The following is a 27411-nucleotide window of genomic DNA, read 5'->3' as shown; positions in this document are numbered from 1 at the left end:
GAGTATGTTTTTATCTCATGCTATGAAAGTAGACATTGCAAGAATAATGTTGCCAAGTTTTTATTTACATAAATCATACACACAAGACTCACCAGTGTCATCCTACGAATCGCTAACAGTTTATTGCTTATTTTACTTAAATCACAAGCCTTTAGGGTTATAGTTTGTGCTAACAAGTGTTTGAATACTTGTAGGGATTTGGAAAAAAAAAATATTAACGCAAGAACACAGTGTATTTTCAGTAAGTAATACCAGGTATGTGGATGTTAAACCTATTAATAAACCAGGAGACGTGGAGATGAGTGAATCACTGCACTTTAAGGGTCCTACTTTGGTATTTGAGATAATCTCCTGGTGCTCTCATTTCTACAGCAGTGTGGTTTTGTCCTATATAGGTAGACTACAGACCAGGAATGCAGGAAGCAACACATAATACATCAACAGAATAAATCAAATCAGAAAAAACAACAACAACGTGGACACAAAACATAGGAAATATGGACAAAGACAACTGTGAAATTAAAATGATACACAGCACAGAATACATTCCATAGATCAGGCCTCTCCTTTTCCTGGAATAATTTGCCATTTACTTATCTATACCACTTCCAAAAAAAAAGCACAGATCCCACCACGCTTTAAATGCTTTGGTCAACATGCCTGCATGTTGCTGTGTGTTAACTACAGTTTTCAGTCTCAAACTTTTTAATTCTGTACAAAATGAAGAGTGTGTGCGTGTGTGTGTGTGTGTGTGTAAACATTTGGGTAACTGAAATGTTCTATTGGCCATCAGCAGGGAAACATTGGCACAGGTGAGCTTTCAACCAGGTGAAACATAGACTGTATAGACAAGAAAAATATCTGTCCATTCATCCAACCATTCATTCATCCATCGTCCGTCCCCAGAAATAAATCTTACAATATCTAACTGCAGCAGAAATCTCCCTCTGTGAAGATGGCGGTAATGTGCACAGTGACAGAACAGACCAGTGGGAAAAAAATCTAAGTACAGTAAACAACGCCTCTTGAAATTTAAATTAAATTTAAAAAGGAATGATGTATATATTGTACACACATCATGTAGCGTTGTCTTTTACTGACACAGCAGGCAAGCTTGTAGGGAAACAGAACGCACATCTCCAAAAGACATGGCTTTGGTTTCTAGTTCGCAATGTGTCGATGGTTCCACCTAGTGGCTAAAATAAGCATCCTCAGGGTAAACCAGCCAGCCGTGGCTGCTCAGCAGCGTGCAGCTCATTGGGCGGCAGACATTCTGCCTCTGAACCGAACATTTACAGACATAATGTTCCTGTTTATACTTCAGTGGAGAAGAGAAGGCTTTGACGTTTGCTGTCAGGGGTAGGGATGCTCTCCAGCTGAAGGAAGTAGAGGAGGACTTGCACCTGCGGACACAGAAAAGGTGATCAGACCCGCGCTCCAAATGTCCCCATCTCACTTATCAACATCCCGATGCGGGTTTTACCTGAGACATGACCTCGAGGGACCAGCTGTCGTTCATGGAGATGGGCTGCGAGCTGTTTGAGATTTTGCTGTCCTTTTCAGAGGGCCGCAGCAAAGTGGGGCCGAAGACTGTGGCCAGATTGTGCAGAGACATCTTGTTGATGCTCTCATTTTCAGTCACCCTGTAAGAAAAAAAGAAACTTGTGAACTGCCTCAGTAATGTATCTAAAGTTTGCCAACGTTAGCTAGCGTTGTAACAGGAAGAATGTTTTATTTCATCTTTTAAAAGTTACACAGACATGCTTTAATGCATGTATATGGAAGCCCTGAGACGAAAGTGACAACAATCTAGTGACCTATTATTATCTATGTCTGATCTTTGTTGTTTTTTCTTCTATATATCAACTATAACATACTTGTTTCTCCTCTCATCACAATGTAAAAGTCTGACAAAAATAAGTAACTTTTTCTACGGTGGGGGTAACATACATACACACTGATACCTGAAAGCTGAAATAATGTAATATTTGTGAGGTCTTTTACCTTTTAAGGTGGTCGAGCACGAAGAGGAAAGTCACCAGATTGGGCTCCGGTAGAGACAGCAGCAGGTTGAGCATGCAGCTCTCCTTGGCCACACAGTCAGAGAGAGCTGCAAGGTGATAAGCACACAAAATAAATGTGCTGGTATTCACAACTCGCAACTGCATTGACGCCTTCCTGATCGCCATCAACTTGTGCCAAAATAAAGAAGTGGGGACTGACCGATGCCTCCAGCAAAGTTGGGGTACAAGTCATCAGTGAAAAGAGGCTCCGGAAGCTCGCGGAAATACAGCTTCAGTGTTCCAGCGATGGCGTTCACGTCCATCTCTCTCATCATGACAGACACGTCTCTGTTGTCTGCGGGGGCAGATGACACAACAGTCACTAAATACAAGCTGCACAGTGATCTTTGAAAAACACTTCTAAACGAGAGTATGAGTCAGTCCCGCAGAGCTGGACAAGGAATCAAACTGAGCTCACTCGAGTCGAAGGCAGCCTTCAGTGCCTGGATGTCAGTTGCGACTCCAGACACTCTGTAGATTCCCACCTCGTCCATCCCTCGTCGCTCAATCTCCTCCACACACTGTCTCACAATGAGGGGAACCTTGGAGCGCTCTCGCCTGGTGAGGACGTAGTCACACAGAAACAACTTTTAAACAGACACTTCATGTGAATGTTGTAAACACAAGAGCCCATGGCTGAAATAAGTACCATGTCAGAGTACAGTGAGTATAGTGCTACTCAAAAGACCACGCTTCCTACACGCTCTACTGCTGTACTCTCAGTAGACTCGGTTTCTATTTTAATTCATGGACAAATCAAGATTCTAAAAGAACTAAATATATTGTAAAAAGGAGCACATATATGTTGACTCATGAGTGATGAGTTGCATAAAATATATAAAAATGGGAATACGGGGATGACACACACACACACACACCATCAACTCACTTAGTTACTACGTTGATCTTCACTCCAAAGACGCCGGACTGTTTCCGTGAAGGCATTCTCTTTAAACTGAACTCTCTGCTGGTGAACTTCATCGAAAGCTTCACCTCGACCTGAAACAAGCGAGGAAACCAGAAATTTCGGACAACTATGGCAGCAAGTTGTGAAGGAAGTGGTGCAAAAGTGGAGAATCAGATGCTAAATGTCAGAGTTTAGCTTTCACTCAACTTTCCTCTTTTTACTGGGTTGCTAAAAAACACTGACCCCATTCATGGTGATGACTGCCCTCTGCCAGTCTTTATTTTGCAACGTCTGAGGATCCAGCTGAAAAAAAGAAAAGAAAAAAAAAAACTTCAAGTTTTACTTCACATTGAATTATTCAGATTCACTTCAGAAATAAAAACCAGGAAATACTGTGCCAGCTGATATGAGTACTACCTGCTCAATGACTTCACTCAGCCCCACATGAACATAAACTCCGTATGGCCAGGTGGTGTCAGGGATCTATTTCAGTCATCTGACTAATACCAATCTGATCGCATGTATTTACAGTGATCAGGCATGAGTAATGCAATAACATCATGTCCTGCTGCTAAGCACTGTGCCTGTCCAAGATGGCAGATGTTCTTTCAACCAAGAAACCATCAAATCTCATTCAGTTAATCCTTTGATCAGTGAAAATCTATTTTCTTACGTAACACTTCTTTACAAAAAAGAATTTAAAAAAATGAATCACAGGCTAGAAAAGTGATGAATTGAACACAGAAAAACAACAGCGTGCAACTTAAATAAGAATTAAATAATATTACATATCACCAGAAAATGGGAGAACGCAAAAACAAGTTTGGCCATGAATGTAGGTTCCTGAGGCTTCGTTTCCAACAACATCCCATGTAGGTTTGTCCACAGCTCACTTTCCATTTCTTTACCTTTGGTCTGATCAGACTGCTGCGGACTCGGTTCCACAGACGGGCCCCCGTACCCGGGGATTTCCTTTGAGCCGTGTCCCCCTCTTCCTCTCGACCGCTGCTGACCTGATCCACACTCCCCTCCTCTTTAGGATTGCTGTCACTCATTCTTTCTGGCATGAGCAACTCTAGAACTCTAAAATGTTACGGTCACTGACTAACGGCAAACAAACAAAGAAACCAGCGCTGGTCCACAGACAGCACTATTTCCTAAACCGCGTCACTAACAAGAGCAGCAGGTCCGTGTTCCCTGAACAACCAGCACCTGATCACATTGCCTTGAAGAACTCTGATGATCTTCTTCGATGCAGACCAGCTGAATCTTCACGAAACTTTCCGTCATCTTCACGTCTTGGTATTGTTAAACTCCAAATCATTCCGTTCCACTGGGAGCCAGAGAGGAACAAAGCCACGCAGCCGGCCGTCCACGCTTGCCTGTGTGTTGTTGTACTTTCCTGATGGATTTGGGGGATTAACTCCTGAGAATCCCCTCCTACCCTCATTACCAACATGCTCACGCCTGCCGCTGTGAGCAGTGCAGGCTGATAATGTAGCAGCCCAGGTAGCAGGTTCCTCTCTGGCCAACAACGGTCTTAATGTCCTGCCTCAGCGAACACAATGTAATTCTCATGGATATGAAATGCTAGAAATGGTCACACAGGCTAATCAGTATTATTTGTTAAAAGGCTCAAGTATGTGTATGTATATATATATATTTTGTGTGTCAAATATTTTTGTATTATAGATATATATATATATATATATGTGTGTGTGTGTGCATATGAGGTTATACACCCTCAAAATTCAAATAATTTAATTGTACTAATTTGTTGTGTCATATTGCCAAGTTTCGTCTCCATAGCAATGATGTCGACAAAGCAAGAAGAAAGGCCAACATGACACCACGGGTCATGAAAGTGGTTTAAATGGCTGACTAATCCGCCCTCTGTCACAACACCCGAACAGGGGTCAAGCTGAAGTGACTTACTGCCTCACTTATTTTTCATCAGCAAAGGGCTTCCCAGGGCAGGATTAGCCCCCCACCCCCCCCCCCCCCCACCCCCACCCCCACCCTCCCCCCCCCCACCCCCAAAAAAAGCTGCTGTTGTCAGCAGTGCAAATAAGATGCCACTGTGGAGGTACTAGAATCAATAGAGTGAGCAAGTTCACTCACATAGGCAGTGATTGATTTTCCTATATATGTGAGGTGGAACTGTATAGATTTGTGTTCATACCGAGTCCGTAAATATCGATTTTTAGATCAGTACCTTATCTTTCTGTGACCGGCAATAAAATAAATAGTTTAGCATTTTGGGAAATACACTTTTTATGATCAAATATTAAGCTACAGCCACACACATGGTATGTCTGAGGTAGTGCACAAGTTGTTGTTTTTTTCTCCACCAGGAACCACTGACAGGTTTATTGTGTAAAATGTCCCACCATACATTTTCTTGATATTTCTTTCAAAACCAACTTTAAAAAACACTCACTAAAATGTTTATGTTCTGATGTTAAATATGTATATCGTATTTTTTTAACTCTCAGTTATTGATATTGGTTTGGACCTTAAAAATGTAGAAGTGGTCACTTCTCAGAGAAGTGTGGTAACTTATACCCATCTGGTCCTCTCAGGTATTTCCCAAAAACACAAGCAGTTCTTTGCCATCTGACCCAGGTCTGCCCTCACTTGTCCGTACCTTTATTTGTCCTTTGGCCGTGATCTTGTCTGCGGTCTCTCCATCCTCTTTGCTCTGCTTGCAGCACTTCTCATAGCAGAGCAGCCTCAGAGTTTGAGAGCCCTCCAGTTCAATCTCAAACTCCTTGCACAGACACAGAGCAAAAACATGTTACTCTAGGTTTCAGCCCAGTGCACAACAACGAGCTTTTATTCCATCCACCGAACAGTTTTTCTGAGCATCCAAAACTGAGATGTTTGATTTTGAAACACGGCCTCAAAGACACACAGCAGTGGATGCTGAAGGAGGATCTCACGCATTAGCTTTCTCCGCTCTGATATGCACTCTCACCTCGTTCCAGTTGGGCTCTGTAGAGTCTCTGTACACGCGTGTTTTGGCTTTGTTGACAAAGTAGCCGAAGGAATCCACCTCCAGAGAGCAGTAAAGGTCTAGTGGGCGCAAGCAGAAGCAGTTTGAACGTTTGAATCAAAATGAAACTGAAGACTAAAGACTCACATCAATCTACTCTCTGTCTGGTGTCATTACAGGTACTGTCTCAGTACCTGAAGAAACGGCAAAGAGGAGTGGAACCCCCTCTTATTGAAACATGCCACTGATTATTACCCGACTACCTTTTAAAAGGTTTGAGCAGGCAGTGATGTGAGACATATTTGAGGCTGCTTCTACACAGTGTTCCTGACTAATCCACCCAGCTGACAGCCGCAGAGAGAGAGGGGGGGGGGGGGGGGGGGGGTACAATAGATGACACAGAGGATGATGAGACACTGCATGCAACCTCTAGAATCATCAGTGAGATGGCTCCTTGTCAAAAACAGGAGAATAAGCAACTTACTTAAGCTGTGTTTCAGCCCGGACGCAGAGTGGACGATGACATTCAGGAAGCCGTACAAACCGGAAGATTCATCATCTACGGAGGGTGGCGTTGAGAAAAAATTACAAAAACTGTAGGTACATTAAAATGTATATTAAACCCTAAAAAGTACAATGCATTGCGAACCTTACCTTCCTTATTCATGGTCATTGGAATCGTGTGAACAGTCTGCAGTTTCACACACGAATTAGTGAGCATCTGCAGCTCCAGAGAGGTCAGAGAGAAGCTTTTAAAGCCTGCAGGAACACAGTCAAGGTGAATGCAAGCCACACACAATATGACATTACAACCGTTCTGACAATACTCTGATGTCCCTTGTAGAAAGTGCCGGGTTAACTCACACTTCTTCTGCTGTTCACGAACGATCTCCCTCCACTCGGCCCGTTCATAGTCGGAAGAGATGAGGAACGTGAAACCCTGAAAGAAATAAAAGGCATGATATTTTGTATTTTATTGCACTCTCATTGCTGTAATGGCACGCTTGTTAACAGCAGAGGGCAGCAGAAACCATGTTAAGAAGTTGTTTATTGACAGTACAAGATATTCACAATGATATTAAGTGTGAATCTTTTACAGAGGGAACCTTCTTTCGGACTCCTGACTCACCTTTCCGTTTCGGTTGGCCACTCTGAACGCCATGTTGGGCGACATGAGAAGCAGCAGAGACTCCTGCTCTGATAGCTTCTTCCTCAGTCGCTCCATCACCTTGGGTCCTTTGGTGGTTCTCTACAGATCAACAGCAGCAGGTTTACTGTGAGGCAGGACATGCTGTCTAGACATTTGTTCTATTCTATAACTTCCTCATTGTATTCTAGTTGTGTCCACAAAGCCGTCATTGTTGTGGCGTTTCTACAGTGCAGTTACTTCACGTCATATAAACCAATGTGTCATAAACTACATATTTCCTTGTATTCTGAGGCTTGGGTTTCTGTAGGTGTATTTAATATCTGTGTATCCTCACCTTCTCTCTTTGGATCTCGTTCTTGATCTGGGAGATTCTGATCTTCAAGGTGTCGATCTCCTCATCCTGGACCAGCGGGATGGGGGTGGACTCACAGTCCTCAATGGTCTGGAAGGTCAGGTCAGCCAGTGGGACGTACCACTTACAGTCGTACTGTTGCCCTTTTCTGTTGGAGCACAAAATGTGTGTATAACGACGTCAATTCTTTTTACCCAGTAATTGTCGTGTTGCCCTGCTCTTTCACCAGAACGTGTTTTTTAGCAGCGTGAAACCAACAGTACAAATAGCCACAAGCTTGAAAACTTGACGAAATTACAACGTTCATCTCCAACTGCAACCGCCGGATGGTCACAATGAAACTGTTCTATTTCCAACAAAGCAGAATTTACTATTAACATGTTTACTGTCTGTCTGGGCGGGAGTGACTCTCATTCCACAACGGGGATTTTGAACCAGCGGATCTTCCAGATCACCTAACCTCGGGCTGGACGCCGACCCAGACTCACCCTGCAGCCTGTTTCCTCAGCTTGGTGCAGAGCAGCAGGTCGGTGAAGAGGAAGACGTGACGGAGTTTCCTGGAACCTTCCACCAGCTCCACCATGAAGCGATCCCGCAGCAACTGACGGTTCTACCAACAGGAAAAGAGAAGTCATTACACTGACAGTATATAACTCTCATTTGTGTCAAATACACCCCCAATAATCTAAACGATTCAGTATTTTTAAATAATGAAACTGTGTGAGAATTAGGGTGCTTTCAACAACTATTCTACTGCTACTAAAGCTGCAACACTAAACTGCTGACAGTACAGTATCTCATTTCAGGTTTATATTGATGCTCAGTTCAAACTGCTTGAATTTGGGGTTCACAAACAATGATTTTGTGCTGATGGTTGTACGTGCTTATAATTACTGTACACATCAATGTGCTGTCGGATGAATGCTACCAAACCTCATGGCGGAAGTGAACACAATCACCGAAAACAACAAATCATTTGCGACGTGTCCAAAACGAGGCACAAAGTGTGTGCAGCATGTTTCGTCAACCAGCAGCAGCATCCTCAGCGACCCGTCCAGCCCACGCTAGAAACATGTGACGACATGAGCTCTTCCTGCAGCAGCCTCAGCCTTCAGAGGTCAAAAGGCTGAGGCTGCGCTTTACAATGACACTGCCCATGTGAGACGTCACCATCCCACACCAACCACAGTTCAACAAAAACAAGGAAACCACTGCAGCATGGCCTTCCTATTCGGACACAGGCCGAAACAGCCCCTCGAACATGTTGAGCACTGTCCTGGTTTCAAAGAGAAGAGGACATCCGCTTATTATGTTGTGGCACAGACACAACCTCAAATAGTCAATAATCCAATGGAAAAACAAGAGCTGGAACTGCACGGTGCTCATGCCCTCCTGGCACTGGAATCTGCTTCTGTTTTTATTGTGCACCATAATGACATGTTGTGCAGCGAGGCATGCACAAGAAGTGGAACCAAACAAACTCATGAGTTTAAATGGTCAGGGAAATTACAGTGCTGAACATTAGCAATGGGTGCAAAGTTGACAGCTGATCCCAATATCTCGTATTTCCAGCTGGTGACTGAACTGTCATGTGCTGGCCTGTTATCTGTCAATCTCCTTGTGGGACTTCAGACGTCCTCGACTATACACAGAAGAATTTTCCCAAGAACTTTCTTTGATTTAATATCCCACACAGGTGGGCCGGGCCAGTTCCCAGAAAAAAACAGAGGAAGTTGTTATTCAGGTCATATGAATCAGAGCCCTGAGATGCGTGTGTGAGGGGGGGGGGGGGGGGGGGGGGGGTCAGGAAGCACGCCTAATCGGTACACACCCAGTGCAGAAGGCTGGTTAGACATTTAGGTTGATAAGGAGTGCTGCAGGTCATTTCGGGGAAGCAGAGTTAACACTGCGGCAGGGAAGGATGGGCGGAATCGACAGGTTTTCCTGGTTTGCGACACGGAGACCCCTTGCCTCCAGTGTTTGCAGGGCTTTGTCACGAGCTTCCTCCAACGTTGACTTCCTTCACAACTAAAGCAGACACGCCGAGATGAGTCAGCAACAACCTGACTCACAATCCGGTTCAGACAAGACATGACAGAAATTGCGGGGGCACGATATTATCCTAAATTTCACAATACTGCCGTTTCAGTGAGTAAAATCAAGGAAGTGAAAGTGTCGTAAAATACTGTACAATATTCACTTTGGGACAAAATGTAAACCTCAAATGAATATAATCAAGTGTTCTGTCAATCAATAACTTTATTAACATATTATCTCTTAACATGTTGCTCATTTCCCTTCATACATTACAGCCACACTAGCAGCATGGCTCTATGGATCACAATGGCAGTCTGTCAGCATGTTAGCATAGAGACGTTAGCATTTAGCTCAAAGCACCAATGTACCCAAGTACAGCCTCACAGAGCCACGAGCATGACCGTGGACTCTTAGTCTTGTTTAGAGTTTTCAATAATTTTGCATATTGAATATTTGTGCAAACGGTTAGAAAGCAAGCTAGATTCTCCTAAATGATGTACTGCATAATAATATTGCGCCTGAGAGTTAGCACTCAAAATGTGTGTGAGTTAGTGAAGCATATACTGGACAAATATAAAGCAATACACAGTAAAAGCAGGAGCTATTTTGTCGTGCCAGGCCTCGTCACTCTGCCACCACAACATTCAAACCACTGACTTTGTCCTTGGCAAAGGGAACAAGTGCTCCACTCAGGGAACAAGCTGTACCTCTTAATTTGTCCTTCTCTACTCAAACCCTTAGTGCATATTAACTAGAACAACCTGGGTTACAGTCAATCATAAATAATTGATGGAATGACCCTTTATGATTCATCTACCAAAAACACGTTTTATCTGTATTTGGGATTCAGCGGGCTTGAGCACATTTATTTGAAAGGAGGATTTATTTATCCGTCTGCAGTCAGAATCATTGGCATGACCCTGAGCCGATGAAGGGACTCGGCTCTCCATACTGACCTCTCCCTTCTTAACTGTCATGGACTGTCGACGTGGGGTGATCTCTTCATTTATACTGGACAGGAAGTTCTGAGAGATGCGCAGGGCGTCCTGTAGCAGCGGATAGTCCGGGTGGCTGGAGGGCGTGTGCTTCAGGAGGTCCTAGAATAGATAAAAAGAATCATGACAAATTCAATCCCCCAAACTCTCTTCAGGTAGACATGGTGTTGCTCCAGATTTGCGTTTTTTTGCAGATGGACTTACATGCAGAACGAGTGTGCTGCGCGTCACTCTGTCCACAGGTTTGTAGAGAAGAGCTGTGGAGGAGGCAGAGTCAGCTCAACAGGCCCAGTCACAGCTCAACTACTTACAGCAATATTGATTCATGTGGCGGCTGGCCATTCATTTCAATCAGTACTCACTTTCCAGGGAATTTTTAGCCGCCTGGTCTTTGCAGTCCTTTGTGCTTTTGACCTTAAGATTCTGGCAGGAAGATAACACCAGAGGGAACAGTGAGAAGAAATACCCTCATTAAATCACTGCCCCACAGCGCAATTAAAACAATCAGCGCCACTGTTAAGAGCGGCGTGGCTTTTACACAGTGAGGACGGCTGAAAACTGCCCTGTCATCACTTGTCTCAGGGCAGCTGTGCAACATCAAATACATGCCTGCTGCGGGTAGCGTGATTACATACCTCGGATATCTCTGAAAACTGAGCGTTCGCCTGGCAGCATTTGTCCGCCGTCTCCACAGCAACTTTGTAGTTATCCACAAAGGCCCTGTACACGCCGAGCTGGCTCGCCTACAGGGCACAAAAGAGCAGAGATTAGATTCATCCTGAACAGAGGAGGTAGATTTAAGTATGTGACTGCCACTGGGTGCTTAGCAGTGTCACTGTATGCTGTGATTTTTTATATCCAACAGCAAACACTGAGGAAGCTCTTATTCAGCGACCTCCTATAGAACGTTTTTTCTTTCCTTTACTGGCTATAATGTGGTGAAGCGAGGCTTTTATCTGGCCGGGGGATGACTCCAGTCAGTCTACTCACATGTGCACTGCAAGATCCACAGAGCATTACTAACAGCCAAAGACTCCCACCTTTCCCCCCTGAAAGGCTCCCCTCTTTTAAGTATCATTAATGATCAAGGCCTGACATTTAAAGCGTGCTATAATTACTTTCTGAAAGTCACTGACTTGACGAATGGTGGTCTGTTTGATCAAAGTCCAACATACAATTTGATGCCGTGAGGTTTCATGTCATTTGAGCCGAAGGAGGGTGTACATCAGCTGAAGTGATTGCCTTACTGTAGTTAACTTTGTGTGGTAACTACGCACTCATACTGCAATCAAACAACTATCGCAACATTTCACTCATATCAGCCCATCAGATACTTTGTTTACCACTGCTCTCAGACGTCCTTGTTTACTGTATTGCTAACAATTCACTGCTGCTGCGTTCAAGTTAGGTCAAAATAAGTGGAAAAACAGGTTCTTGTTGCATTGGCTCTGAAACGTTGTCATGACATGTTTTCCTTCAACCACAATACATCTTATATTTGTCATTTTTCAGAGGAATTATTGATTACAAAATATAAATGGATTTCTACCGTCAATGATTACTTGGCACGCTTGTGTTGACACTCTTCAAGTATATTTGTTCCCTTGGTTGTCCGACTGAAGCTAACCAATATATCATCTCCATACCAGTTTCTGGAAGAGGTCGCCCACACACTGCTGGTGGCCCCACTCCTGGACTCGGGGCAGCAGAGCATCATAGAAGTCCTTGTGGATCTCATGAAGCTCCGTCACTTTGAAGAAGATGGTCTCTATCTGCTGGATGGTCAGCATTGGTTGGGATGTTGTGGCTGCAGCCCTCAGAGGCTTCATTGGCTGGATAAATTATAAGACACAATTATAATAGTATTAAAAATTCATTAGACGAAGAATTTGTTATTTGTTCTGTCTAAAGTTAGATAGTTTTAATAACTGACTCGTTAGATCTAGCAAAGGTTTGCAAACATTAGCTAACGTTAGCTAACATAAGCTACGTGTTACCAGACCAATGCTTCAGCTGCAAACATTGTAGTATTACAAATATTTCTTTCAAAAGTTAGATAGTTTCACTGACTCAGTAATGTCAGTTCGACAGCAATATTTAGCAAAGGTTTCCAAACATTAGTTAACGTTAGCTAACATAAGCTATTGTTTATTAACTTGAGGAAGGGTGTGTTTTTATGAGTTATAAATATTCTTTTCATTCGTAAGAGGAAGAACGTGTTATTTCTTATGTCAAAGGTTAGCTAGTTCCCAAACTGACTCAGTCGTGTCAGATACACAGTAATGTCCAGATAAGGGTTGCCACTAACGTTAGCTAACAAGCTACCAGACCCACGCTGTGGCTGCAAATCCCCTCAGTGTATTAAACTCAGCAAAAGGTTTGTTTTATCCCTTACGAATCAAACTTTTACTTTGTAAGATTATGGGGTGTTATAATTATTAAAAAAAGAAATACATACAACACTCAAGCATTGAAAGAAAAACACAATTAAAGACGCTAGCTATATCACCACTTTTTTTTATGCTGCAAGCTAATTTCAATAATATACCATCTCAGGATATTATTGTGTGTGTGTGTGTGTGTGTGTGTGTGTGTGTGTGTGTGTGTGTGTGTGTGTGTGTGTGTGTGTGTGTGTGTGTGTGTGTGTGTGTGTGTGTGTGTGTGTGTGTGTGTGTGTGTGTGTGTGTGTGTGTGTGTGTGTGTGTGTGTGTGTGTGTGCGCTATAAGCTTCACATACTATTAGCAGGGCCTCCAGGTGGCTGAGATAAGTCTCCTCACTGGCCAGGATTCCTGAGAGAACCCACTTTCTCATCTCCAGCCCCTTCTCCTGATCCAACTCCACCTGATATACAAGCATGGTGGAAAGAGAAAAATATTTTCAAATATGAAGAGAAGACACTCCCCAACAAAAAAAAGAGTCACGATGAAGATATGATAACGTTAATGGGTTTGATCTTTAATAAACCACCCACACACCTCTGCAAACCCCTGGCAGCAGATCTTGTTGTTGTGGGATTACGGACGGACCAGATTTGATTAAACTCTGTAGGAGTTTTACATTCCAAGAGGCCTGCACCAGAGACTCCTAGCATCTTAAGGAAGACAAATGTGTTTGTAGTCCGGGAGTTGTTACTCCAAACAGGTCAAAGCCATCAGTCATCCTGGCTGTCATGTCAGTAAGCCATTAAATTAGTGGCTAGTTTATGCTAGTTTTTTAAAAACACTGCATGCTGTCTAAGCCCCCCCCCTCATGATTTAGGCTTTGAAGATCACCAAGAGTACACAACAGAGGATAAGAATACCACAGATAGGACAGGAACAGAGCAGAGGGGGAAGGGAGCTGCATCACGTTTAAACATCTGTTCGCCCACAGTATGTTTGCTGAGCGTGTATGGTGTTTATCAGCAATGCCCTGTTTCATAATGAAAAGCACTCACATCTGGGAGCTGTACTGTCAACTGTGGAGTTCACTGTCGGCCTCTGGATGCCTCAGCCGACTGATTGCCTGGCTGAAGGGCAATTCTTCCCTAGTTTTATGATGCGTCCACTGATTTTAAACATGAAGTTCAGTCAACTCGTTATACAGAGTAGTACAAAAAAATGTCCTTAATGGCTCTGGAGGAGACTTCCAAAGTCCGAGAAAATAACCCTAATTATGTCGTCATTTGAGGAAGTGTAATACTTACTCACTAAAGTCAGGACCCTGTATTTGCTCTGCGCATGATTGACTTAATCAGGTAGAGCATTTCAAACCAGGAAATGTCTAGTTGTCACGTGTCAGCCTCTTGAAAAGGGATTCATTTAGGCAACTGCTCCAAGTGTTGAATGGTGCGTGGAGAGAAGACAGTGAAGGACAGTGCAGCAGCAGCAGCAGCAGGGGAACAGAGAGATGGAGGAGCAGCACTGAAAGCTGTGACAAATTGGTGAGAGTTGACCCAGTAACATTACCGACAGCGTGGACTCCAGGGAGCCGGAGGACTGGGTGTCTCGGCTGCTCCGGCTCTTGGAGCGGAGTCGTGGCGAGGAGGACGGGGATCCGGTGAAGGATAGAGGTTCGTGGCGAGGCTGGTGCTCCTCTGAGTGCTCCAGGTCATAGCCATACGACGGAGGGGTCTCATTGTAGGGAGCCTCTGTGAGAAACAAAGGACAATGGTCACATGGGGCGTCATTAAACTGTTAAGCCGCATAGTAAACACGGACAAACATCGTGGGAAATGCAGCAAACTGAAACATCATTTTCAGTTGGTATTCCAATACCATGCCAACAGAGATTAGAGTAGATGGTGGCTATTAAAGCTATTTAGGAACGGATTGAAATATACTGACATTTAGTGTTAATAGCTTTATAATTTCAGTTGACATCATGTACATGTGCAAGCCACCAAGAGCAAAATGAACAAGGAGGCAACAGTTCATGTTGTTAATCCGTCCATGACTGAATCGCATTAAATTGTTGCTGTTATTTTGTCCAGCCCCCTGTATATAAAGCGTAAAAAATAAAGAGAGGCTGAAAAAGGACGTGTCTAACCGGTATCCTCAGTTGACAATGAACACCAAGCAGCGTGCTTTTATTTTACCTCCATTTGTCTTTACATCTAATCCTCTTTTAACCTTCATAAACCTGTGACGACACAGATCTACCACACAGCCTGTGCCGGCCACCGAGGGCTCGTGCCAGGCGACTGGATAAGCCTGGGAAACTGCCGGGGCAACGCACGTGCTCTGCTCATGTCAGCCTTGTTGTGCAGCGTGTCTCCTTCAGGATCAGAGAGAATCTGCAAGGCGCTGCCGTCGTAACCTCGTATAATATTCACTTCGTGGGTCTACAAGTCAAAGAGGCATCGAAGCTCAGAAAGGAGCACAGCTCTTCCGAAGAAATAAGAAAAATGAGCAGAAAAGAGTTTCATTCTGGGACTAGAAACGCATGTTTTGCACCGAGCTGACAGGGAGTATGTGCCAGAGACAAGACAGAAATACATGTGCTCGTCATCCCTGTGATTTCAGACTTTTTAGGACACCCTGGAGATCAACAGGCTTTGTAACTTGTAATGACTGTCAGCCACCCTTGAGTCACCAGCACCGATCATCATCATCACCATCGTCGGCAAGGATGTGGCAGATGCAGAATAGCCATCTCCAAACAGCGGTAATAAGAAATAAGACAGCCGTGTCTGGCAACGTGGAGTAAGGTATGTTAAGAAGAGGCTAAAAAAAACTTGTTCCCCTCGGCTTGAAAACAGGATGGAGAGGATTCCGGAAACCGGGGGAGGATAAAGCCCAGTCACCCTGGAGAGGCCTGAAAAGACAGGCGAACTGACAGGGTGACATCCACAGAGGCCATGACAGAGGACTCAAACAAACACACTGGGCCCAGCAGAGAGGCAGAGGGCTCTATTGCATGAGGAAGGGACTACTGCAGGACAAACAGCTTCAGAGCACAGGGGAAGTCCATGTGAAAGGCCACTCTGTGTTCCAGAGAGATTATACATCAGCCCCGGCACTGGATGAATAACACATCCTCTCTCAGGCAGCGGCCTCGGACACACAAACTATCTTCTTCCAGGAAAAGAAAACAACAGTCCGAGCTTGGAAAAACACTACTAAACAAGAATAAGTTAAGAGGAGGCTTTACAAACCTGTTCCTAAGTCTTGAACACGGAGACATTTGTGGGAACATTTAAAAAAAAACGCACAGGTCTCCTTTTGGCAGTGCCAAGTGTGAGAAAGTGGACGTCACAATAGAGCCGCAGTGAGCGCCGATGTTCTGGCGATCACAAGGGCCGCGACTGAGGAAGTGTCCAGGCAGGTCTGCCCGGAAAATTCAGCAATTCATCTGCTTCAGAGCGGAAACGGGCTTTCTGCACAAGGTCATCTTTTCACAAACAGCTCCCTCGTCCAGCTACTGGTCACGGCTATCATATTTACATTCCTGCTAACTTTGATGCCTTTTACAATTGAAAACTACAAACTTTCAGACATAAAAGGGAAACAAAATGTCCAAAGAACCATTGTGACTCAAAATGCAAGTCTGTTTACGTAAGAACCAATTCTTTATGCCCGATTTCTCTCCTCCATGCTCGTCTCTGTTGTAACCTGTTTTCAGGTTCTTTGTTTGTCCTGATAGTGAAAGAGTTTGTGACCTTTTTAACAAGAGTTAACAAATAACCCGAAGTGCAGACTGCTCTTTTAAAACCTCAAACACGTTTGAGAGATCTACTCACAGGGTGCTGATGTGGAACAACAACTGTAAATAACACAAATACCACCTTTAAAAATATAAAAGGCACATTTTATTTATTACTTGAACTGTTAAAGCTACTACGAGGAACTTTCATTTTGTGTTGATTTTTCGGTAGTGTTTCCGATCACCAGATTTCCTTTTAGAAAACTTTTTATTAGCTGACTTATTCTGTCAGTCTACGGGTGGAAATGACGCTCAATAACACAGTGAGCGTCACTGTGTTATTGAGCATCATTTCCAGAGGCAGTGCATCAGAAGTCACAGTGAAGAGACCATGTTGTTCATGATTTTTTGGTTTCCACTCTGCAGTAACTCATAAGTGACCATTTACAAAGTATCACACATGAGCTGTTCTACAGTGTGTCCTCCCCGTCACACACACACACACACACACACGCACACACGAGCTGCAGCTTAAAATGGTTTCTACTGTGCAATAGAGCTGTAATAAATACATTCTAATGACATTACATGAGATCGCTGTGCCCAACAGCTGTGCTTGTGAGCTGCGTGGAGCCGTGGATGAGAGAGAACCCGATTTTCTCCGAACTCGCTAATTCTGTGTTTTTCAAGAATTTTATTTCACCGTATTCCCACAAGTCATGGTTTTATAGATGTCACATTACTGCAAGTCATCACAAAGAAAAAGATTACGGTTGGAATCACCTTTAATCCTCTTCTTACACAAAGCCTTTTTCTTTCCCACACCACCACACCGAACACCCCGAACACAAACAGAACTCAAGGATACATCAGGACTCGGCCAAACAACCGGCTCCTGACTTTCCAGCCCCCTTCTGGACAATCATCAATCATCGTGAAACACTTTCCCTTCCTCCAAACAACAGCCAGGTTGTTCATGAGAAAAACAACACAGCAGTTTGATACTGGGGACATGTTGGACGTCCTCTTGATGACAAAGCAAAGATGCAGCCAAAGCGCTAATCCTAATCCACAGAGATGAACTGCAATAAACAGGCAGAGAGAGAGAGAGAGCGAGAGAGAGAGAGAGAGAGAGAGAGAGACAGAGACAGATGTGCAGCTGAGACAGAGTCACAGCATCAGAGACTCACAATCAGAGAAATAATCATGTGGTCTTATTTCACACGAGATCAACAGACAGTATCAAATGAGGGAACTTTCCCTCGGGAAACATTTCTGTTATGTTGCGACTGAAAGCTTTGTTTGTTTTCAAAATGATTGACATCATCATGTGGCATGGACACAAAAGCATTGCCTTTTCACTTCACAGCAGGACATTCAAATATGGGGAAGAACAAGCTCGCTGTTAGTTCTTGAAAACAACCTAAGTGGGAAACAGTTTTTTGGTATCCAATCCGGACCTCCATTTAACTCATCTTTTAAAAGTACAATGGATAAAATATCAACTCGACTGATGGGAATACATTCTGACAGCAATTCCCAAAAATAAAAAAATAAAAGAGCAAAGAGTGTCTATTGATTTGTCCCAGAAAGAGCTGGAACAAGAATAGCAGCATCCATAAATCCCCATTTCACCACCGGGAATGGGCACGGTGGTGCCCATCAGTGTGTTTAAATAGCTCAAGGGCCCACTTATTGTTCCCCACTGTGAACATATTGACCGGCCACATAAAGGTCAGTCAGCTGATGGACAAAATTCAGATCACAAGCTCCCAGAAATAAACACCACATAGCAAATGTGTTGATCGATCGAGCTCACAAACAGCTGGAAATGAGATTTAAACATCTATAATTCACCACAGAGCCAAAAACAAAAAAAAGTGACAATGAAGGACAACCTTTATGTCGCCTCTCGAATGGTTTGTATAGATCTGGAGAGAAAGGTTGCACATTTGGAAAAAAAAACAGCAGAAGATGCCAATGTGAGATGCTGTTACCAGCTTAGCACCACTTTATGGCTCCAGACAGTGGATTCTCCTGCAGACTGTGCGGTCACTGGGGAAACAGAGGTGGCAGGAGGAGCAAAGAGAGGGAAACTGGCTAAAGGGTGATGGCTCTTCAGACACTGGACATAGTGAGCCCCGGCCTGTGGCTCTTGTAGTTTTCCTCACTTCGTGTCGAGTGGAACAATCTGTACAGATGTATCTGTGTCGCACTTCACCGTGAATCTTTGGTGACATTCAGGTCTCCAGATTACAAAGCGTCTACATGAATCCCACCACTGCTGATAATGTCGCTGATCTACACAGTGGCACTCAAATCCTGTCATCATCACGTGATTTGTTTTATTCATTTCAATATCTGAGCCATTATGTTGAAAAGGAATTCCATAAACTTCTGAACTTCCATAAAGACTTTAAAGGACAGATTAAAACAATAAATCTAAATCAGAATTGATGTAGCAGAGGCTAAGATATATATTGGGTCAAGCTCCTGGGCCCGACATTACCCATAATGCTGTTTGTAGATCAGCGTTCCTGTTAACAGAAGAGCCTAAAAAGCTACGGTATGTTAGCGGCTCTGTGAGGCTGTACTTCGGCACATCGGTGCTCTGGGCTAATTGCTAATGTTAGCCTGCTAACATGCTCACAATGACAATGCTAACATGCTGATGCTTAGGAGGCATGTTTACCATGTTCATCATCTTAGTTTACCGGGTTAGCATGCTAACATTTGCTTGTTAGCGTTGAACAGAAAATACAGACGAGGATGATGGGAATGTCATTCGTTTTGCAGGTATTTGGTCAGAAACCAAAGTGCTAGATAAAAGACAAACGTTGACCTGATGATGGTGTTAGATTTGAAGTCACAGGATCACCAAAGTTACTACAATTCATCCTGAGGGGGACATGAATGCTTCCACTAACTTTATTTATCAAATAGCTTTACTAATATATGAAGATCCAATAGACATTTCACTCAAAACCTCATCTTCCAGGTGGGACCAGAGGGGAAATGAGTCATCCTCAGGGGACCATGAATGTCTGTATCAAACATCACGGCAATTCATGCAATAGATGTTGAGATATTGCAGTCTGGACCAAAGTGGTGGACGGTCCAACCAACAAACTGACATTACCATCATTAGAGCCACGCCGAGAGCATGGCAAAACATTTGTAGTCTTCAATCCAAATCCGCGATAACTCACATGATGTCACTTGAGTCATTTGCTAAGACCTGACAAAGCTCCTCCAGAGCCCCAGAAGACATGAAACACGGGCTGTGTAGTACTCCCTGTGAGTGGTAAATTGACTTTGACGTGTATAAATGGCAAAACGTCCCTCGAACCTTTGGGGCATCTGTTGCGGCAACTGCAGCCACTGGCTGTGCGCTTTGGCAAACAATAAAAAAAATGTGAGCCGACACATCATCATCACATCCTGGGCCGTCTGTAGTGTCTGCTGCGTCGGGAGGCCCTTTAAACCGCAGGGCTGGTGGAGGCACCGAGGCCCACCAGCACTGTTGTAGGGCAGCCTACAATTAGTGCCAGTCATTGAGCAGTGTAGGTCAGAACTGGGCCGCCGAGAGCAGCACACCTACTAATCAGCGTGAGTTGAAATAGCTCAGGGTGGTACTGCTTGTAATGTGCTGCATAACAGAGAGAATCAAAAGCCCCAATAATCGTTCCAGTCTGTGAAAATAAACAGACAATGGAGCACATTGGCTATAAGAAGATGAGCTTCATTGACACAGAGGGGAATAACGTCATCACTTGTTACAGCAGAACATTTGTATTATTGGAGAATTAGTCTGATCTTACTTGTTAAATAAAATAAAAACCTATAAATTAGTTACCCTGGAGTCTGGCCAGTCTCATAGCCTTAGGTTTGCTTTTTACTGTGAACACAACTGCTGACATTGCTTATTATAAGCAGATGATGAACACACTTAAGAGATTCAATCAGACACATGAAATGAAAAAAGCACGGTGACCTCCAGGTATGATCACCGGGTTGAGCTAATCCAAAATCCTATGGAATCCAATCCAATGGAAAAATCCAATTGGCTTTTTGTCGAGGAAAGCGTGATGTTATGAATTTATAACAGTAACTGTTTGTTACAAATGTTTGAGATTAAAAAAGTGATTTTGTGAGTGAGCTTGACCCATGCTGGGCACTAAAAGTCAGCATATCTTGGCGAAGCTGGTTCAATTTTGACCATTCTTGTTTTAATCTAATCTAGTTTAAGGAAGTGCAATAATAATTCACTGGACTGCCACTTTAAACGGTTGAATACAGGCAAATATTAGTGCTCAAAGTTAGTTCACAAGCATTTACTTTCCTCATCCACTCACACTGCCCCGGCTCACTTTATGAGAAAACATTCAGTCTTAGACTAACGCAGTGACACGACAAGCTCCACGGGTCAGGCTGTGGTGAGAGAGGTGAACTCATACAACACTTAACCGTTTCCCCCCCACACCCCACTAGCAGCTGAGACATTCCATAAACACTTGGCCTGCCAGCCAGCAGCACAGAGGGCCCTTTGAGTAAGACCAGGGAGGGGAGCTGAGACTGCAGGACCAGGGGTCTGAGGCGGAGCACGAGGGAGGATCACCGAGCCGGGGGAGGCCCGCAGGCTCATAAACATGCCAAAGATTCTTCTTTTATTACGTTTTTTTGGAAACATGAATGTGAACAGAGGAGCTAATAGGACAATCGGGTGTGATCGGGGCTTGCATAGTTTCTAAACAAGTGTTTTTGTTCTGTTTTCTGATGGGGAGGAACAAAAAGACTATTCATGACATTTACTGCGAGAGCAGCTGGCGATGCCTGGCCTGGTGTACTCATGGCCTGCCAGCTTTTGACCACTTTACCCAGTACACTGCACAGAAGAACAGGTGTCTTACACACACACACACACACACACAAAGAGAGGCAAAGTTGGCTGCCCCCGAGTGCTGCCAGCACTTTCTCTTGTGGGCCTACATTTACTCCAGGAAAGGGAGAGGCTGAATTCTTCAGCTTCCTTGACCACCAAACCTCAGATGCTGATAATCCAGGTATACAATGATAGGCCTGTCTGGGCTTCGTTGAGGAACCTCAAATATTCATGAGTCTGCAGTTAACCGGGAGTGTAGACCAGCCTCGGTGTGACTCCTGCTGAGGCAGCAGGTCGTGCCGATCTCTGGACTGAGGCCAAGCCATTCAGACAGCCGTCGTCACCTTTCCAGACAGACCTTTCCAGAAAGCTGTGGCCACAGGCATGTCAGTGTCATGATGATAATTAATTATGGCAAAAACAGACCCATCAGAGAGTTGGCCTCATTAAAGGCCCACAGCTAATCAGCAGCTCTATTCTCAGCTAGGCTTGACAATTGGCCTAGATAACCAGAAACCAGGAGACAACACTTATTCTTCTATTCATAGAAAAAGGTTCCCCTGAGAGGTGTCAATTTTAGACAGACCATTTCACACCGCCATGCAGCTGAGTATCTGCGGGACTATGGGTTTGTTTGTGTCAGTTAGAAGGTGTTTCTAATGGTAAGTCAGTCATTTTTTCCCAGGCGGAGACAGACTGACACCATGCCAGACACTAAAAAACACTCACACAACAGCAGCAGGGACCACGTCAACTCTTGGTCTGCTGCCAGCGCTCACATGTTCCACGACAGGGTGCAGAACAAAAACACACACACACACACACACACACACACACACACACACACACACACACACACACACACACACACACACACACACACACACACACACACACACACACACACACACACACACACACACACACACACACACACACACACACACACACACACACACACACACCGAATCGTACCGTCCAGAAAGCCTTGATTGAGGTACAACCACTGACTGGATTGTTTAGTTTGCGCAGCTTTAATAGTTACACAACACTCAGCGAACTGGAGCACAAAGCGTCTTTGCAACACTGAGATTAACTTGGCTTTACTCAGCTCATTTAATAGATTTGAGTGAATGCCGCAACGCTTTATGATGAATGAAACAAAAGAGAAAAAAAAGAAATTCCAACTGCTCCCTTAAAGTCACCAACCACAACAAAGAGCAGTTTGTTGCAAAAACTCGCCTCAAAGCGGCTCCCGTGCCCGAGGCCTAATCCAGCAACGTGCACAGCAAGGTTATTACAACATCAGAAAATAAATCCACACTTCTGGTAACCCACAAAGCGAGGTCCACATGAGGCAGGACGGTGCTCTGCAGGACGGTGCTCTGCAGGACGGTGCTCTGCAGGACGGTGCCTTTAAACAGAAGGAGTCGGACAGGACGGGGTGCAGAACGAGGGGAACTCCAACAGATCTTACACTGAAAAGGTTTACTGGACGCACCACTGGGAAAACAGCTGGGTGACGAGCATGCAACTTTAATCTGCATCATAGAATCGGTAGTGAGACTGAAAAATACATTCATAACTCTTAAAAAGGTGCAATGTGTAACATGAAGACACGTACTGCAAACAAATAGGAGGATGCATTTCACCTCAACTACTGGGTACAACTGAGTTATTAAAAAAAAAGCCAGCTACTGACTAACAGCAGGACAACATTTAAAAACAAATTCAACCAAACTGCCGAATAGCCAATGAAAATAACAACGCCGTCTTATAATCCTCACGTGTGCCGTTGGCCAATAGTTTACGTTAGCCGTCTTTATGGTCACTGTGCCGCTGACCGTGGGGCTGTGCAGTCCGTGTACACTGCGATAGCTTGTTTGTTGGATTAAATCCAAAGTGCCAGAAACCAGGAAAACAAGGTAAAAGTGGTGTTGCAAGACAGGACGGGTCGGGGCAAGCTGGTTAGCGTGCTCATTTCAGTAGACGTCTCTGCAACACAACACAGAGATAGATAGCGTTGACATAACGTCAACACTGTAACTCCTTCACATTCTGTTGATAATGTTGTGAACTGATATTCTGGCCAGATCTTTACACATTGCACCCATAATCACATCTCACGGTATTCACGGCAAAAGAGTTGAAAGCTTTGGAAAAAAGCTCGTAAGAGGACCTTGAGTTCGGACACTAGAGATTCATCAGAAAGCTCTACAACCTGGGGACATGGAGCTAATGGGCTTTCACCAGACAGAGAGGGTGTCACAAAGATATGATATTGATTGCATTGTGGTTAATGTAGGATCCAGCGTTTTTGGACTAAAGTCAGACTATTTTGGCAATTGCTAGATCAATTTTAACATTTCTTCTTTTTTTGGTTTTTAATCTGTATATCTCAAGTCCAACAACTTCATAAGAGAGCAGCACTGACTCATTGGAGAGCAGTTATAATGCCATTGAAGTGAAAACAGGTTTTCCTTCTCATAAATGTATTAATTCTTTGGAGAAATAGAAACTGAAAATGTGAAAACATGCTGACGGCGTGTCACCAGCACCAGCACCAGCACCAGCGCCACAAACGGCCCAGAGGAATGGATTTGGGCATTCCGGTCATCCGAGCGGCGTGCTGGCTTACACTTCATGCTGGTTATATCACAGACTATCTGCTTTTAGAGGCAAACTATTTTCCAGCTCCAATCCTAAAACGCTCTCTGCATCCCAATCCCTCTTTGGCCTCAACCAGCAACGATGTCCTCGTGTCCCCCTGTGTCGTCGTTCACTTGGACAAACGCTCCTGCAGAGGAACACGACGCCACCGCCTCTCCTTCTACCAAGTAGCCCAGACCACTCTCCTTATCCCACTTAACATTGTTGTATTGTCAACATGTCAATACTCGTGCTCAATGCGTGATTCTCCTATTGTACATAACAACAGGAAACACTGATGGCAGTCGTTCTGATTGGAAGCCGCATGACACACTTCAAGCCCCTCGATCCTCTTCTTTTATTTTATTAAGTGAGTTGTCGGGGCTTTTTTTATTTTTTCCTACCAGTCGCCTCCTGTAACAAAGAGCCTCCCCAAATCTATCACGCTAGACGAACCCCTTTAAGTTAATTACTCTGCACCAAGGCACTGATGTGCGCCGACACAAAAACACTCAGGGTGGACGGGGCCGAGCGACCGGGAGGCCTGGGGGCAGCCAGAGCATCTCTTGTGAGAGTGCTGCAGCACTCAGCGGGCAAAGAGCAGAAGGGGGCAACACACACAAAAAGAGAGGGCAGGCCTGCTTACAAAGGGCAATGAAAACACTGAAAGAGCTGCAAAACCACGGGGTTGCTGTTGAGGATCAGTGTATGTGAAGTCCATTTTGTCAATCCCAACCCCTTCATGGCAGGTTGACTTGGATAATGGGATAACATTCCCGACACACACACAATATGAAGGAGACAAAATACAATTCTCATTAACAGGACGAGAAGATGAAGTTAAACACACAGGACCTCTATTTTTTTGTAGGCCACTTCAATCTTAATAACTCAGTTCATCTCAAGTAAACCTGCTGATACCACAGAAAATGGCAAAAACACAACAAAGTAAATAAAGTGCAGAATAATCCTGGATGCAGAAAACATTTTAGGATGGATTGAGTGTGAGAAGCTAAAATATTAGGTGCATTTTACACTTATTCTGGATCAACGCCAGTCTTCCAGACCGTGATTAGAGGGCCTTTAATGTGCTTTTTAGTACTTCATCATCTCTACCCATTAGAAGACTTTTATGCTTTCAATCCTGAAAAATGAAAGGTTTGAGGAATGATCCGTGTTGTGCCTTGTGTCTTGCAGACCTACCCAGATCTCCTTGAACACTGTTGTCGTGAGAGGTCCTGCTGGACGTGGTGGACTCCCCATCACTGGGCCAGACCTGGCCCGTTTTATGGACCCCTACGACGGAGGCCTCGGACACCGTCCCCTGCTGCTGCTGCTTCAGGCGTTTCTGAGACAGGGGCGTGGGCGGGCTGCTGCTGTCAAAGGAGTGCTGGGAGGGCGAGCGGCTTTTCTCCCCGTACATCTGATAGGTGGTGGGGCTGGGAGACACGTGGCTGGACTGACCCGAGGAGAAGTCCTCCTCGCTGGACGTTAGGTTCTCGTTGGAGCTGCAGTCCGGTGTGTAGCCTCCTCCTACGTCGTCAAAGCTGCCGGGAGAGTAGGAGCGCCTCGGCCAGGTGAGGTGCGCGTCCTCCTCGACGCTGTGGTCCCTAATGTTGATGACCCGGGTGTCCCCGTCGGCCATCATTCCCCCGACATACACGCTGGTGTAGGGCTGGCACTCTGCTGACTCAGACTTCCCCCGAGTGGAGCGGATCGCACCGTCTTTCAGGAAGTGAGGGCTGACCTCGGCGTCCTCATACGACCCGTTGTGGCTGCAGTTCCCCTCGGTGGACCTGCCTCTCTGAAGACCTTTGCCGATGTCCCCGGTGGCGGCCGACAGGTTCACCGGGACGGAGCGCAGGGACCTCTTGCGCTCCATCTGCATGGCCTGACTGCCCAGGGTGCTGATCTTCTCCGAAACCTCCCTGTCGTTGACTTTCACCAGCCCTCGCTCTGAGTGGTACTCCATGTTCGCGTAGAAAGGTTTCTCCTGACCGCCCACGACTGACAACCCTCGGCCGTCTCCAGCCGAGTGAGAGTTGGCCCTCCTGATGCGCTCAAAGTTGGACCTCAGGGTGGCCACAGAGCCCGTGCCCAGTGCGAAATCTGGGATCTCTGAGTCCTGGTGCACTGGTGACACCCCACCCTTCTGTTTGGCCGGGGACGCACCATCCATCTCTCCTTCTGGATGTGGTTTACACCTGGTTGTTTTGCCAGGCCCTCTCTGCTGATGCTCCTCCACTGGTGCCTCTTCTGTGTGGGGCCTCTGGCTGTCTGGGTCTTCATCATTCATGTGGGGCGTGCTTTTAAACCCCCATCGCTGCCCGTCGTAAGACTTCCTCTCTTTTGCGAGCAGAGTCTGCAGGTAGATCATCCTAAAGCGCTCCTTGTTCACTTCCTTCTCCAAGTGCCGGATAGAAGTCTTGCATTTGTCCAGCTCCTGTTCAATGTTCCCAAGTGAGTTCAGCTCCATGCAAGGGGGGTCGGACTCGGGGAACTGGGCTCTCCATGCTGCTACAAACCCCACCGGTTCAACCATTGTTATGAACTCTTACATCAACTATTCAATCCACCAACAACACAATCACACACGTTCCTAAAGCCTGAACTGGACTGGACTGTTTACAACTCAAAGCTTCCATGGTGCTGTAGTAGGCTACAGAAAGGGAAAGTGTTCTCCAGATGAAGGAAGGATCCACTTTACAGGGAAGAAAACCTGTTTAGTTTACAGACTTTACTCACAAACAAGGAGAAAACTCTTCAGAGGCGAGATCACCGGTCCAATCCCTTTACTCCGTTTGACTCAGTCCAAGAAATGTGAGTTTATCCTTTTATTCTTGAATTGATCCTTTCTTGTGCTCGTCTACTCTCTGGAGATCCTCTGTCTTCCTCTGTGTTTGGTGTCAGACTGACTCGCAGCTCTCTGGTGTTGTGGCTCTTCGTCAGCAGCAGAAAGAGGAGGGGCTACAGGGATGAGATTTAGGCTTAGGCTACACTCCAAATGCATAAAAAACAACAACGATGATCAGTCAAAATGCTGCTTCTGGTCAAAAAAAACGGTGTTTCCAGGTAAAACTGATTACGACAAGAGGAAATCCACCAGAACACATATGTGCACGAGGAATCGCGCTGTGACAGTTATACGACGTAAGGTCTAAAAAGAAAGGAGATTTAAATTAAAGACACTTTAAAGGCAGAAAACGTCCCACGGCGTGATGAACATGAGGGTTTAGTGCAGGACGTCGTTGTCTTCA

At 44.9% G+C, this 27411-nt stretch overlaps 1 protein-coding gene across 1 annotated transcript; it reads right to left on the bottom strand.

Moving 5' to 3' along the window:
- Positions 1–107: 107 nt before the first annotated feature.
- Positions 108–26851, bottom strand: LOC306779146 (breakpoint cluster region protein). Its single transcript, XM_079270940.1, has 23 exons — positions 25358–26851; positions 14448–14629; positions 13237–13341; positions 12146–12331; positions 11135–11242; positions 10862–10922; positions 10704–10756; positions 10461–10601; positions 7956–8077; positions 7450–7615; positions 7095–7214; positions 6830–6905; positions 6620–6724; positions 6450–6524; positions 5948–6045; positions 5618–5740; positions 3214–3273; positions 2953–3062; positions 2482–2621; positions 2224–2358; positions 2005–2110; positions 1484–1643; positions 108–1403 (listed from the first exon to the last, which is right to left on the bottom strand). Exons 1-23 carry the CDS (start codon positions 26694–26696, stop codon positions 1314–1316), a joined length of 3861 nt encoding a protein of 1286 aa, XP_079127066.1. The 5' UTR covers positions 26697–26851; the 3' UTR covers positions 108–1313.
- Positions 26852–27411: the final 560 nt, after the last annotated feature.

The sequence above is a fragment of the Melanostigma gelatinosum genome (genome assembly GCF_949748355.1).
Source record: "Melanostigma gelatinosum genome assembly, chromosome: 6".
Lineage (NCBI taxonomy): Eukaryota > Metazoa > Chordata > Actinopteri > Perciformes > Zoarcidae > Melanostigma > Melanostigma gelatinosum.
Note: the sequence above shows the minus strand (reverse complement) of the source record. Positions and strands in the feature narration are given on the sequence as shown.